This window comes from Heteronotia binoei, chromosome 5, assembly GCF_032191835.1.
Source record: "Heteronotia binoei isolate CCM8104 ecotype False Entrance Well chromosome 5, APGP_CSIRO_Hbin_v1, whole genome shotgun sequence".
Classification (NCBI taxonomy): domain Eukaryota; kingdom Metazoa; phylum Chordata; class Lepidosauria; order Squamata; family Gekkonidae; genus Heteronotia; species Heteronotia binoei.
This window is the reverse complement of record NC_083227.1, coordinates 2,607,672-2,621,374: the sequence shown is the minus strand read 5'-3', so window position 1 is coordinate 2,621,374 and position 13,703 is coordinate 2,607,672. Positions and strand designations below refer to the sequence as shown.

The window sequence follows — 13,703 nt, the reverse complement described above, 5'->3', positions numbered from 1 at the left end:
AGTTTTTATGTTTAGCCACAGTCGTCCTCTATATTTTGATTTGGTGGGTGATAACAAACTCCCATAGTTAAATTTCCTTTTGGGTCCTCTATTTCGACCCAAAGCACTTCTATAAGGGAATCTAATTCTATGACCTCAGTCTTACTGGACTGTATACCCTCTCTGACATACAGAGCCACCCCACCTCCAACCCTTCCCTCTCTATCCTTCTGATATAACATATCCAGGAATCACCGTGTCCCACTCCATTCTCCTCATTCCACCAAGTTTCTAGAAATTCCCACAATGTCTATGTTTTCCCCCAACACTAAATATTCCAATTCCCCAGTTTTACTTCGAACACTTCTAGCATTTGTATACAAACATCTATAATTTCCCAGGCAAGTTAGGCCCACAGTCTTCTTCCTGCTGCCTTGAGACTTTGGCAGACAGGCCTCTTTGGAGAGCCAGTTTTGTATAGTGGTTAAGTGTGCGGACTCTTATCTGGGAGAAATGGGTTTGAGTCCCCACTCCTCCCCTTATGAACATATGAAATTGCCTTATACTGAATAAGACCCTTGTCCATCAAGTCAGTATTGTCTTCTCAGACTGGCAGTAGCTCTCCAGGGTCTCAGCTGAGGTTTTTCACACCTATTTGCCTGGGCCCTTTTTAGTTGGAGATGCCGGGGATTGAACCTGAGACCTTCTGCTTGCCAAGCAGATGCTCTGCCACTGAGCCACCGTCCCTCCCTTGCACCTGCTAGCATGGCCTTGGGTCAGCCATAGCTCTGGCAGAGGTTATCCTTGAAAGGGCAGCTGCTGTGAGAGCCCTCTCAGCCCCACCCACCTCACAGGGTGTCTGTTGTGGGAGAGGAAGGTAAAAGAGATTGTGAGCCACGCTGAGACTCTTCGGAGTGGAGGGCGGGATATAAATCCAATATCATCTTCTTCTTCATACTGTTTGTCACCATCTCAGTGGACAACTCTGATCCATTACCTGGTAGAAAAGTTATAGCTAACCCTTCATCTTTTTGAGATGAGTCCTCCGGAACCAGAAACATTTCATCTCCTGTCAGCTTTCCCACAAGATTTAGTTTTAAAACTAGTCTTTTTTATTTTAAGCGCCAGCAGCCTGATTCCTTCTGGGGACAAGTGGAGACCATCTCTTTTGTACAGCTCCCGCTTGTTCCAGAAAGCATCCGAGTGCCTAACAAACTTAAACCCTTCCTCCCTACACCATCGTCTCATCCACACATTGAGACTAATAATTTGTGCCTGTCTCTCCTGCCCTGCACTTCTGAGAAGGCTACCTTGGAGGTCCTGGCCTTAAGTCTCCTGCCTTGCAGCCTAAATTTTTCCTCCAGAACCTCACGACTGCATTTCCTCACATCATTGGTGCCAACATGCACCACGACCGCTGGCTCCTCCCCAGCACCGTCTATCAGCCTATCTACATCACGCGTAATGTCCGCTACCTTCGCACCAGGCAGGCAAGTCACCACCCCCCTGCTGGCATTCCACCTTCATGATAGCTTTTTAAAATATATAGTCCCCTTTTAAATCCTCTTGTGTTTATGTGGCTTTTGGAGGGTCTACTTACTTTATTGGGAACACAAGGAAAATAGGGCCAACCTGCAGGCCAAAGGACCTTCATGGCAAGGCAAATGGGAAGCACAGAGGAAAATATCTCTGCCACCTTTTCCCTTCATGTACATTTAGGGAGTTTTTTCGGGGGGAGGGGTGGGCAGGGATGGTCAGAATGTACAAAAGGCTCAATAGGAGGTTGCCAGGAAAGGCAGACAGACAGTTCAGGAGTCAAAAATGCATCGTCATGAATTAGGAGTTTGCGGTAGGTGCCTTGGCTCCTTGCATGAGTTATGATTCAACTTCCCTCTTTATTCCAGCAGGAGATGTTGAGGAGTCAGTTGGGGAATTTCACGGGTTCTCACTGGAAAAAGCCAAGATTGAACAGGCTGAAAGAAACTTCGAGAACAGAGATGAACCACAGAGGCAGGAAGGAAACAGCACACTGAAAAGGAGGGTTAAGACCATTCCTCGCCAAGGAAGCAGGTTCCATGAAATCCCTGTCTGCAGCCGTCACCAACGGACTTATTCAGGAATGAAAATGTTCATCTGTTCAGAGAATGGAATGACGTTCTCCGGTCAAAGGAAGGCATATAAATGCCGTTATTGTGGAAAGTACTTCAGATACAGAACACAGCTTTTAGTACACCAAAGAATACACACAGTACAGAAACACGTTGAATTCTCAGAGTGTAGAAAGAAGTTCAATATGAATTCCAGTTTACAAAAGCACCAAAGAACCCACAAGGAGAAGAAGACTTTTCAATGCTCAGAGTGTGGAAAGATATTCAGTGCGAATTCCAGTCTTCAAAAGCATATAAGAACCCACACAGGGGAGAAACCATATGAATGCTCAGAGTGTGGAAAGAGATTCAGTCAGTGTAGCAGTCTTCAGTATCATCAAAGAACCCACACAGGGGAGAAACCATATGAATGCTCAGAATGTGGAAAGAGATTCAGTCAGTGTCGCAATCTTCAGCAGCATCAGAGAACCCACACAGGGGAGAAACCTTTTGAATGCTCAGAGTGTGGAAAGAGATTCGGTCACTGTAGCAGTCTACAGTATCATCAAAGAACCCACACAGGGGAGAAACCTTTTGAATGCTCAGAGTGTGGAAAGAGATTCAGTCTGAAATACACTCTTCAAAAGCATCTAAGAACCCACACAGAGGAGAAACCTTTTGAATGCTCAGTGTGCGGAAAGTCATTCAGTCAGTGTGGCTATCTTCAGTATCATCAAAGAAACCACACAGGGGAGAAACCATTTGAATGCTCAGAGTGTGGAAAGAGATTCAGTGCAAATGGTGGTCTTCAACAGCATAAGAAAACCCACACAGGGGAGAAACCTTTTAAATGCTTAGAGTGTGGAAAGAAATTCAGTGTGAGTAGCAATCTTCAACAGCATAAGAGAACCCACACAGGGGAGAAACCTTTTGAATGCTCTGTGTGTAGAAAGAGATTCAGTCAGTGTCGCAGTCTTCAGCAGCATCAGAGAACCCACACAGGGGAGAAACCTTTTGAATGCTCAGAGTGTGGAAAGAGATTCAGTGTAAGTGGCAGTCTTCAAAATCATCTAAGAACACACACAGGGGAGAAACCTTTTGAATGCTCAGTGTGCAGAAAGAGATTCAGTCAGTGTCGCAGTCTTCAGCAGCATCAGAGAACCCACACAGGGGAGAAACCTTTTGAATGCTCAGAGTGTGGAAAGAGATTCAGTTTGAGTGCCACTCTTCAGCAGCATCAGAAAACTCACACTGGTGAGAAACCTTTTGAATGCTCAGAGTGTGGAAAGAGATTCAGCCGCAGTGGCTATCTTCAAAAGCATAAGAGAACCCACACAGGGGAGAAACCTTTTGAATGCTCAGAGTGTGGAAAGAGATTCAGTCAGTGTTACATTCTTCAAAAGCATCTAAGAACCCACTCAGGGGAGAAACCTTTTGAATGCTCAGAGTGCGGAAAGACATTCAGTCAGTATGGCCATCTTCAGTATCATCAAAGAACCCACACAGGGGAGAAACCGTTTGAATGCTCAGAGTGTGGAAAGAGATTTAGTGTGAATTCCAGTCTTCAGTATCATCAAAGAACCCACACAGGGGAGAGACCGTTTGAATGCTCAGAGTGTGGAAAGAGATTCATTGCAAATGATGGTCTTCAGTATCATCAGAGAACCCACACAGGGGAGAAACCGTTTGAATGCTCAGAGTGTGGAAAGAGATTCAGTGTGAATTCCAATCTTCAAAAGCATCTAAGAACCCACACAGGAGAGAAACCTTTTGAATGCTCAGAGTGTGGAAAGAGATTCAGTAGGAATGGCAGTCTTCAGAGGCATCAGAGAACCCACACAGGGGAGAAACCTTTTGAATGCTCAGAGTGTGGAAAGAAATTCAGTGTGAATTCCAATCTTCAAAAACATCTAAGAACTCACACAGGGGAGAAACCTTTTGAATGCTCAGAGTGTGGAAAGAGATTCAGTATGAATTCCAGTCTTCAGCTGCATCAGAGAACCCACACTGGGGAGAAACCTTTTGCATGCTCAGAGTGTGGAAAGAGATTCAGTATGAATTCCAGTCTTCAGCTGCATCAGAGAACCCACACTGGGGAGAAACCTTTTGAATGCTTAGAGTGTGGAAAGAGATTTAGTAACAGTGGCAATCTTCAAAGGCATCAAAAAACCCACACTAAGGGAGAAACTTTTTAAAGCTTGGAGTGTGGAAAGATATTCTATGTGAGTTGCAGCCTTCAACTGCACTGAAGAATGCAGACAAGAGAGAAACCATTTGAATACTCAGAGATTCAGTTGTAGTGACCTTCTTTAACAGCATCTAAGAACACATATAGGGGATATACATTTTGAATGTTCAGGGTATGGGAAGATATTCAGTTTGAAAGACAGTCTTCAAAAGCATTTGAATGCTCAATAGCGTGGAAAGAAATTCATTCAGAGTTAGAATCTTCAACAGCATCAAAGAATCCGCACAGGGGAGATCCATTTGGAATGCACATAGTATAAAAGAGATCCAACATGAGTCCCAGTCTACAAAAGTATCTAAGAATCCACATACAGGTGAAACCTTTTGAATGCTCAGTGTGGAAGGATCTTGAGTCACAGCTGCATTCTTCAACACCCAGGGCTGGCACAAAGGAGTAGGCCAAGTACTAGATGACCCTGGAGGTCCCTTCCGACTCTATGATTCTATGAAGTAGGCCACTGCCTTGGCCGAGACCCTGTCCTCCGGGCGGCTGGCTTGGCTACTGAAGGCAGCGCAGCTACAAGCCTGCTTCAGCACGCAGACTCCATTTTCTGGCCCCATAGGTTGGCACGGGGTGGCGGAGGGGAGGGCTGGGGCTGATAATTGTAGTCAGGCCTCATTTTGGGCAGGAGCTCACAGGAGCAGAGCTGGGGAACCTCTAAATTTTATTGTGCTCTTTCTTTCTTATATCCCCCCCCCCCCCAAAGTTGCTTCTGGGCTCCACTGTTCAAACCCCCTGTGAGAATTTTGCTGAAAATTTGACAAACTTTCTAATATTTTTCCCCACAAAAAAATGGGAAAATCACCCAAACACATAAAGCAGATGGATGGAAATCTTCATCATGCCACTGTGGCCACATAGGAGAAAGTAATGCAAAAAGTATGATGGGAGTCAGGTTTTATTATGACAATTATAAATCAAGAAGCATTTTAAGGTAGATGCTGAGCTGATATAATTTAGTACACCTTCCGTTGATGTCAGGGGTGTATGGCATGCTGGCTGGGGCTGATGGGAGTTGTAGGCAAAAAACATCTGGACAGCTACCATTGCCCACCCCTAGGATATGCAAATGAGTTGTGCTAATAAGCTCTGGTTCCTCTTTTTCAATCAATGACTTCTGGCTGTAGTGCTGAGTCCTGGCCAGAGGGGGCGGAGCAGGGACATGTGGCAGCAGCTGTTGTCCAGAGCCAAAATATCCTCACACACCTGTTTCCAGTCCGGCCAAACAGAAGCCCAGGGGCCAGTGTGGCCTCTGTAAACTCTTGTGCCCCTTCAGCCACAGCCACTTCCTCTCATCCGTGGTCCTTGGACTCAGCGGGGGCTCGCCAACCCCAGGAGGGGTGAGCAGACATGGCTGTGCCCGGATGGAAGGTGAAAAGCAGCAAAGAGCCCTCGTCAAATGTGGGTTTCATGGTTTCTCTGCCTTCCTCCCACCTCCCTCCCTCCCTCCAACACGTGTGTAAACGTTTAGTGCAAAGCTAAATAGTAAATCCATGCAACAAACAGACAGAACGTATCCTCTCTCTCCTAGCTCCCCCAGTCAGTCCTTTCATAATGCAGAATCCAGGGCCCCGCCTTCAGCCACTTTCTGAGGCCCGAAGCTTGGGTGGAGTCGGGGGCATCGTTCTGTGCAACTTCTCAGAGAGAGAACAAAAAGACCTGTATTTCCTGGATTCTTCAGTTTCGCAGTTCTTAAATCTTCCTCAGTCTTCTCTCATTGCTGCTTTAACTGGAGCCGCAGTACAATGAATTCAGACATGGGTCTGCGCATGCATTCCAAGCTCTCTGTTGCTGGCCCTGCTGGACTGCTGGACTGTCTTCAGAACTGATTCACCCACAGTGATGCAGGGAGGGTGATAATCTTCCTGGGGTGGAGGCTGGTGGAGAACTTCTGATGTCACCTTAGGTACCAATTTGGTCCTCTATTGTCCCTTTTAGATGAGTTTGTATAGCTTGTTTAATCCCCTCCACCCATGCCTTCACCCATGCCTTGCCCAAACTGCCGCTTTGGAGCCTCCCCCTGTCCCATTGTTACCTGGAGATCCATTCAGGTGACCAGAGTCAGGTCTGCTCATTGGCTTGAGCTGGGCATCCAATCAGGTACCCAGAGGTGGCACATGGCCGTGCCCATCCATATCTTCTTGTAAGGACATCTGAACCAGGTTGTATACCCCGTTTGTCTACCCTCGTGTTTACCCCTGTCTATTTCAACCCTATTTTCTTAGACCTGTATGTATATTGTATGATTTTATACCGTTGTATGTTTGCTTGTATTTTATAGTAAAACCCCTCTTATTATTAGTCCAAATCTCCTCGTTATTGGGTGATTTCCAAAGCAGACACTTTCTGTATATATAGGTTCTCAAGATCTCGCTGTGGCCTGATTGCCCACCACGCTAAATTCCCCCAACTCCTATTTTTAGGGCAATTCAGGTAATAAGGGTGTGGGGGATAGTGGGGGCAGGGCCCAGTGTGAGGAGCTGCGCTCCGTCAGCCCATGTCGGGTCTCCCAAACCTTCCCCCCTCCACCATTAAAAGATGTCTGCCTAAAATGGAAAGGTGGAGTAGTGAGATTTGGCAAAACAACTTTGAAAATAATACATCAAGAAAAAACAAGGATCAGAGCAGAAACTAAAAATATACAATGCTCTGAGCCTAGGAAATCATGAAATAGCTGGGCATTGCTCCCCCCCCCCCCCAGGCAGTGGCTTGCCAGTGTAATTTCCCCTTTTGTTTGTTGGTTTCCAGGTCAGGGTACTCACTCAGGCACCCAATCTCATGTCCATTCAGTACAGACAAGCTGGCTGAAAGCATCAACCCTTTACGGCCAGGGGCCTGCAAATTTTCAGGACCGCCTCTCCCCATATGAACCCCCGGGCTCTGAGTTCTGCTGCTCAACATCTGCTCAGAGTCCCTGGTCCTAAGGATGCCTGGCTGGCTTCAAGGACGGCAAGAGTGGAATTCCATTCCCGGAATATTTCTGCAACTTCCAGGGACTGTCATTCCCTGCACCCCCAAAGATGCCATAGAACACCAAGTCTATAATATGAAATTACTGTAATTTTAATAAATTCCTTAGACATAATATATGTAAATTCTATGTCTGTGATGTACAAATATACCCACCATCCATCTGGACTGAATATTCAATTTTCCACACAAAATACAATTTCACTATTCATATCACGATCCAATATTGCACCACATAGTGGGAGACAAAAGCCTCTGAGTATTGTATGAGCTCTCCCTCCCTCCCTCCCTTTCTGTCTCTCCCTCCCTCCCTCTCTCTCTCCTCAATGGATAAAATATACTATATATAGTCCATTTCAAACCAAAGTTCTTTATGAAGGGTTAATTCGTTGTCTTCTCCATGTTCACAATCTCTCTGCTGTACCGGCTCCAAAAGAGCTGTGTTGCTCCACTGAATGGATCTTTAGATTCCAATTGCCAGTAAATTCAACACCTTTCCACTGAAAAATCATCCCGTATCTCATTGCTTCTGCTAAAGAGGATGCTGTGGGGGTTCATATGGGGAGAGGCTGTCCAGTGTGAATGTAGGGGACGGTATTTGTGAGTTTCCTGCCTTGTGCAGGGGGTTGGACTAGATGACCCTGGAGGTCCCTTACAACTCTATGGTTCAATCTTTCACAAAATTGAGTTCAATGGGATACAAAGCAGCACTGTGTTTAGTTTAGCAAAAGCAATGAGGTCTATGATGAATTTTGGGAATGAGCCGCAGAGACTAAATGTCAGATGCAGAAGAGGCAGGTCTGTGGGAGTGGTCTGAGTGACATCACAGGATGGGGCGGGGTTTTGGTGCACCATGTGACATCATGGGAAGGGGTGGAGCTCAGGAAGTGCCACCAGCTGACTTTTTGAGCTGGAAGTGACAACCCAGGACATGAGGTGACATCCTGCACAAAAGGTGGAACTCTAAGTTACCATGCGAGAGTTTTGGAAATGATGTGTCTCTCTCTGATGTCCTCTTGTGACCCGTCCCATGAGATGCAGAAATAGAAACGGCGTTAAAGCAGAAGAAGAAGGCAGCTTTGCTGTCTAGAAGGGCGCATCATCCTACCAGCAAGCTTTGGCATGAATTAGCAAGCGGGCACACAAGTGCAGGCAGTGAGCAGGCTGTGGGGCAGTTTTGCCCCAGGGGAAAATGGGGGGGGGGGCTCCTACTAACGCTGGTGACTCTTGAGAAGGGAGGGGGAGTGGGCCAAAGGGCAGTCTGGGCTGAGGGTCTGCTCAGCGGCCTCTGGTGTGGCTTGGAACAGGCCTGGTGAGTGAAGCGGCAGGGGTGTTTTGAGCTGAACCTGGGAGAGATTGTGTGAGAAGAGGTGAAAGGAGGTCGTTGGCGCTTGTGTGTGTGACAAAGTTTGTCTTTGAGTTGAATGGAAAGAAAGAAGGTGTGGTGTAGCAATGCACGGCAGTGGGGAAGCAGAGGCCAGGTCTCCCAATTTAAAAGCTACCCCCACCCAATGCACACTGTTGTTGGGCCCTCTCCTCCCTCCCCCCCCCATGAAAGAACTCCCAGTCACCCTCCGGGTTGGAGCACCCAGTGTGCGCTTGGCCTGCACAATTAATAGAAGGGGGGGGGAACCAAAAACCTCTGCATTCAAAGCAGGGGGGGATGTGGGGGGAGGAAAGGCTTTGGAGCCACAGTTTGCCCCCCCCCCTCTCTAGGCAGATCCTGCATTGAGTGGGGAGTGGGATGGGCTAGATGGCCTCTTTGGCCCCTTCCAACTCTGGGATTCTAGGATTCATTGAGCAGACTGGGAGGGCGTGGGTGTCTGTCTACTTCAGTCTGGGAAAATAGCTGCGCTAGTTTAGAAACGGGCAACTGAAGAAGTAAGGAATATTCTAGAAAGCCTTTCTTAAAGGGACATCACCCTTCCCTCCTCCAAGCACCTGCTAGTCCACAGTGAAGTGTTTCTTTTATCAATCAGAAAAGGGGGAAACCTCCGCTAAGGAAGGGCCATTGCTCTGTAGAATAAGAGGATGACCCATTTTTCCAGTTCTGGGGTCCAAATTACCTCTAACTTGAGTCTCTTGCTTCTAATATTCTGCCTTTTTGGGACAGGGTACATCGGTGAAAAGCTCTTTTCTGTGGTGAAGGTCAGTGAATCAAAACTATATCCACGCCTGAACACAATACTCAGGATTGCTGCAGCACAGATCTTGACTCCAGAGTCTGATGCAATAATTCAGAGTACGAGGTGCCATTTGTCAAAGACTTGTAAATAAAGAAAATACTGTATATGTGTGTCTTTTCAGTAAAAATGAATATTGCCAAGTTTGCTGTAGTGGTTAAGTGCATGCACTCTTGTCGGGGATCTCCCGCTTTTTCAACTGATCTCCAGCTGGCAGAGATCAGCTCCCCTGGAGAAAATGCAATCTGGATTCACATTTCATATCGACAGTAGGCTGCCAAGAACATGTACAGGAGATGCACACTGGAATTACTGAATATATATATACATTGATTTCGCAAGTTTTAATTGTACCTTTTTTCCACTTCTGTATTTTGGAAAATTTTATTTATTTCTTATAAAAATTAAACGATAGCCTTAAACTTGTGATTGGGCCCCCTTTGTCTCCTGGCAACCAAGATTTGAGACCCAGTCCGCCACTGGGGGGGGGGGGGGAGTGATGGATCTGACGCTTCCTCCTACTCCCGAGTCGTCCCACTGAGCCGCAGAGGGCATCGCTGGCTGCAGCCCGACCAACCCGGCTGGGTCTGGGAGCAGGAGCCCGGAGTCTTCCTCTGTGTCCAGCCCTGCGAGGGAGATCTGCAAGGTGCGCTTGTCTGCTGCTTTGCTCCAGCGCTGCAAGGGTTAAAGGCACAGAGCCGCTTTTGCAAGAGAGGCCGAGCAAGGGGGGGGGCGGGAAAAAATGCGCTTGTGGGGGAGAGAAATTTGTGAATTGCACAAGAAAGGAAGCGCTTCAGATCCGCAAAAAGAAGCAGGGAAAAGCTTCCTTGTAGCCAGGGTAGGTCTCCTTGCAAGTAAGTCCTGCAGGATTTGGGGAGGGGAGGGGAGAATCAGGGATTAGATCTTGCAAGAAAAGAGGGAAGCGGCTGTTCGCATCGCTTGTGCTCCACCTTGTGCATGGGATTTCTATGGGGCGGGCGGGGGTGGGGGGGGGAGATCAGGAATAACCAGTGTCTTTAAAGTGCAAGGAAATTCAGCGTATGCAACTGGTCATTTCAATTCTGCACAAAACAGCTGCTGCTCTCAGGTAGTCAAGTCTGCAATGGGGAATTCCCAGACAATTGGGGGGAGGGGAGGAGCTCAGTGGAGTCTAATGCCACAGAGCAGGGGTGGCCAACGGTACCTCTCCAGATGTTTTTTGCCTGCAACTCCCATCAGTCCCAGCCAGCATGGCCAATGGCTGGGGCTGATGGGAGTTGTAGACAATAAACATCTGGAGAGCTATCATCAGCCACCCCTGCCATAGAGCCGACCCTCTAAACAGGCAAGTTTTGTGGGCTGAATTGATCTCGGTACTCAGAATCATTTGCTGGAAGGGACCTCCAGGGTCATCTAGTCCAACCCCCTGCACAATGCAAGAAACTCACAACAGTCTCCCCCCACAACACACACCTGCTGACCCCTGCTGCATGAGCAGAAGATGGCAAAAAACCCCAAACTCTCCAGGATCCCTTGCCACTTTGGCCTAGAGAAAAATTTCTGACTTACCCCAAAGTGCCCCTCAGCATTTCCCTGGGTGTGTAAGAAGGGGCCACAAGAACAAGGCACTGATGCAGGCCTTCCTGCCCTCCTTCTCATGATCTCCCGAATTCACAGAATCAGGATTGTTGCCAGATCATATCGCCTCTCAGCAGCCTCCTCTCCAGGCTGAACATGCCCAGCTCCATCAATCTTTCTTCATAGGACTTGGTCTCCAGACCCCTCCTCTGGACCCCTTCCAGCTTCTCTACCTCCTTCTTAAACTCTGCTGCCCCAAACTGAAAACAATCCCCTAGGTGAGGTCTAACCAGAGCAGAGCAAACTCATCACTTCACATGATTTGGACACTATTCTTCTGTTGATACAGCCCAAAATTGCATTTGCCTTTTTAGCTACTGCAGCACACTGCTGACTCATGTTCAGTGAATGGTCCACAAAGACCCCTAGATCCTTTTCTCACATACTGCTGCCAAAACAAGTCTCTCCCATCCTGTAATGATGCATTTGGTTTTTCCTACCTAAATGCAGAACTTTACATTTATCACATGATCTGGAGACTACTTCTGTTGACACAGCCCAAAATCAATTCTAATGATGATCAGTTATAATCCTGGGAGATCTCCAGCCCCACCTGGAGGCTAAGGCAACCAAAAAGAGTAACACGGAAAATGGAGCAGGTAAACAGCACAAAGGCATCTGCGAAAAACCAGACTCTATAAATTAGAAAAACACTAAGAAGAAACCTAATACAAATTCATAGAGTGCTTACTATACATCGTACAATATTTTTTTTGCTATCAGAATGCTGACCACACCCGTACCCCAGAGTCTTTCAACATGCAATTAATGCCATTTTCTCCGAAAGAGTGGGTCCAGGAAGTGACATGAAGCCGCTTTGCACAGAGTCCAGCACTCCAAATACTCCTTTTAAACGGAGCCGGTGTAGTAAAAAGCTGCAGCCAGGCACAAACACACGACAAGGTTGTACATGATGCCCTGTTTCACACAAGGCTTCTACAAGCTGCATAGATATAGCATTAAGATTCACCAGCAGAAATAACACACCACAAGTTTAAACATACATTCAAAAATGTATCAGAGAAAATGGCCCTAATTGCATTTTGAAAGACTTTGCGGTCAGCATTCTGATAGCAAAAAATTTTTGTAGTAAGCATAAATTTGTATTAATTTCTTCTTAGTGTTTTTCTAATTTAGAGAGGCTGGTTTTTCGCGGATGCCTTTGGGCTGTTTACCTGCCCCACCTGAGGCTGGCAACCCCCATCAGGCATCAGGTTGGCCTACTACGGGGTATTCAAGGCTCCTCAGCAGAGGCGAGGGAATTTAAAAATAAAATAAAATCAGTTGCCAAGGTGCAGAGAGCCTAGTGACACCATTGGTGTCGATGGAAAGGCCACTAATGCCCCTGAGTCACAGTACAAGGCTGTTGCGGAGAGCCATGCGCCCAGATATCAGCTGCCCACATCCAGAAGGCCGGGAGGGACAAAGGGCACTGGGAACACATCGCTATCTCACAACCTTTAGAAACTCTTGGGTGTTTGCCATCAGGACCCGGAGACTTTGGGCCCCCCTAGGAGATGTCTACGGTAGTTAATGACATGAATCCTGATTTGCAAACCATGAGAAGGACTTTCCTTCTGATCCAGGAGGGCAGTCCTGGGTGTGTCTTGACCAGGGTCGGTGATGTAGCTCCCTCTTCTTTATGTTCCTTTCTGCCTTTTTGATATATTCCGCTCTCCCTCTTCATAGCCAAGTGAATAAAAGCATTTTTTCCCACAGCTGGAAGTAACCCAAGAGAAGGGAAAGGAGATGGAAGAGCAGGACCCAGAAGAACCTGGAACGGGAAAGAGAGAAAGCAAAGGCCGCAAACCTACCCTAGCTGGGAGTGGTGTTGGATTCTGGGACAGCCCTGAGCCAGAGGTCTGTTATCAGGTCACGGCGAACTCAGAGGAATATCGCCAGCATTTCCGGCAATTCAGCTACCATGAGTCTGATGGGCCCCGAGAGGTTTGCAGCCAGCTCCATGGACTTTGCAGCCAGTGGCTGGAGCCGGAGAGGCACACCAAGAAGCAGATCGTGGACCTGGTGATCCTGGAGCAGTTCCTGACTCTCCTGCCCCAGGAAATGCAGGGCTGGGTCAGAGGATGTGGGCCGGAGACCAGTTCCCAGGCGGTGGCCCTGGCCGAAGGTTTCCTCCTGAGCCAGGCAGAGGAGAAGAGGCAGGCAGAACAGGTGAGGGAGCTTCATGCCGTCCTTTCAAGCTGTGACCTTTCACCTTATACGCATCCCTGTATGGGTGCACATTCAACCCGTGCTGGAAAGATTGCATCGGTTTTCTGTGGCGTTCCAGATTCGCTTCAAGGTGTTGGTCCTCACCTTTGAAGCCCTCTATGGCCAGCTTCGGGACCACCTCTCCCCATATGTTCGGGGTCTCAAAGTCTCCTTAAGAGAAGCTCGACTCTCCATCACTAGACCCAGAGCGTTTTCGGTGGCAGCCCCCACCCTGTGGAATGCCCTACTTGAAAACATCAGGTTCCTGCTGGACCTGGCACAGTTCCGCAGGGCCTGCAAAACCAAGTTATTTAAACTCGCCTTTAGAGGCTGAAGGGAGGCAGCTGTTACTCCACAGCACCGAGAATCCCACTGAATCGTCATAACTGAAGTGAGAACATTCAGAGG

At 47.7% G+C, this 13,703-nt stretch overlaps 2 protein-coding genes across 2 annotated transcripts in view; one reads left to right on the top strand and one right to left on the bottom strand.

Moving 5' to 3' along the window:
- The window catches only part of LOC132571389 (zinc finger protein 850-like), a gene marked incomplete at its 3' end in the record, with an annotated part of 552,489 nt that overhangs the window by 457,472 nt on the left and 81,314 nt on the right, over positions 1–13,703 (bottom strand). The window lies entirely within an intron of this gene.
- The window catches only part of LOC132570870 (zinc finger protein 709-like), a 34,864-nt gene that overhangs the window by 16,277 nt on the left and 4,884 nt on the right, over positions 1–13,703 (top strand). Inside the window, exons 5-6 of the mRNA XM_060237509.1 lie at positions 2,330–4,237; positions 12,804–13,031. Coding sequence (XP_060093492.1) covers positions 2,330–4,237; positions 12,804–13,031 — 2,136 coding nt within the window. The remainder of the gene's footprint in view (positions 1–2,329; positions 4,238–12,803; positions 13,032–13,703) is intronic.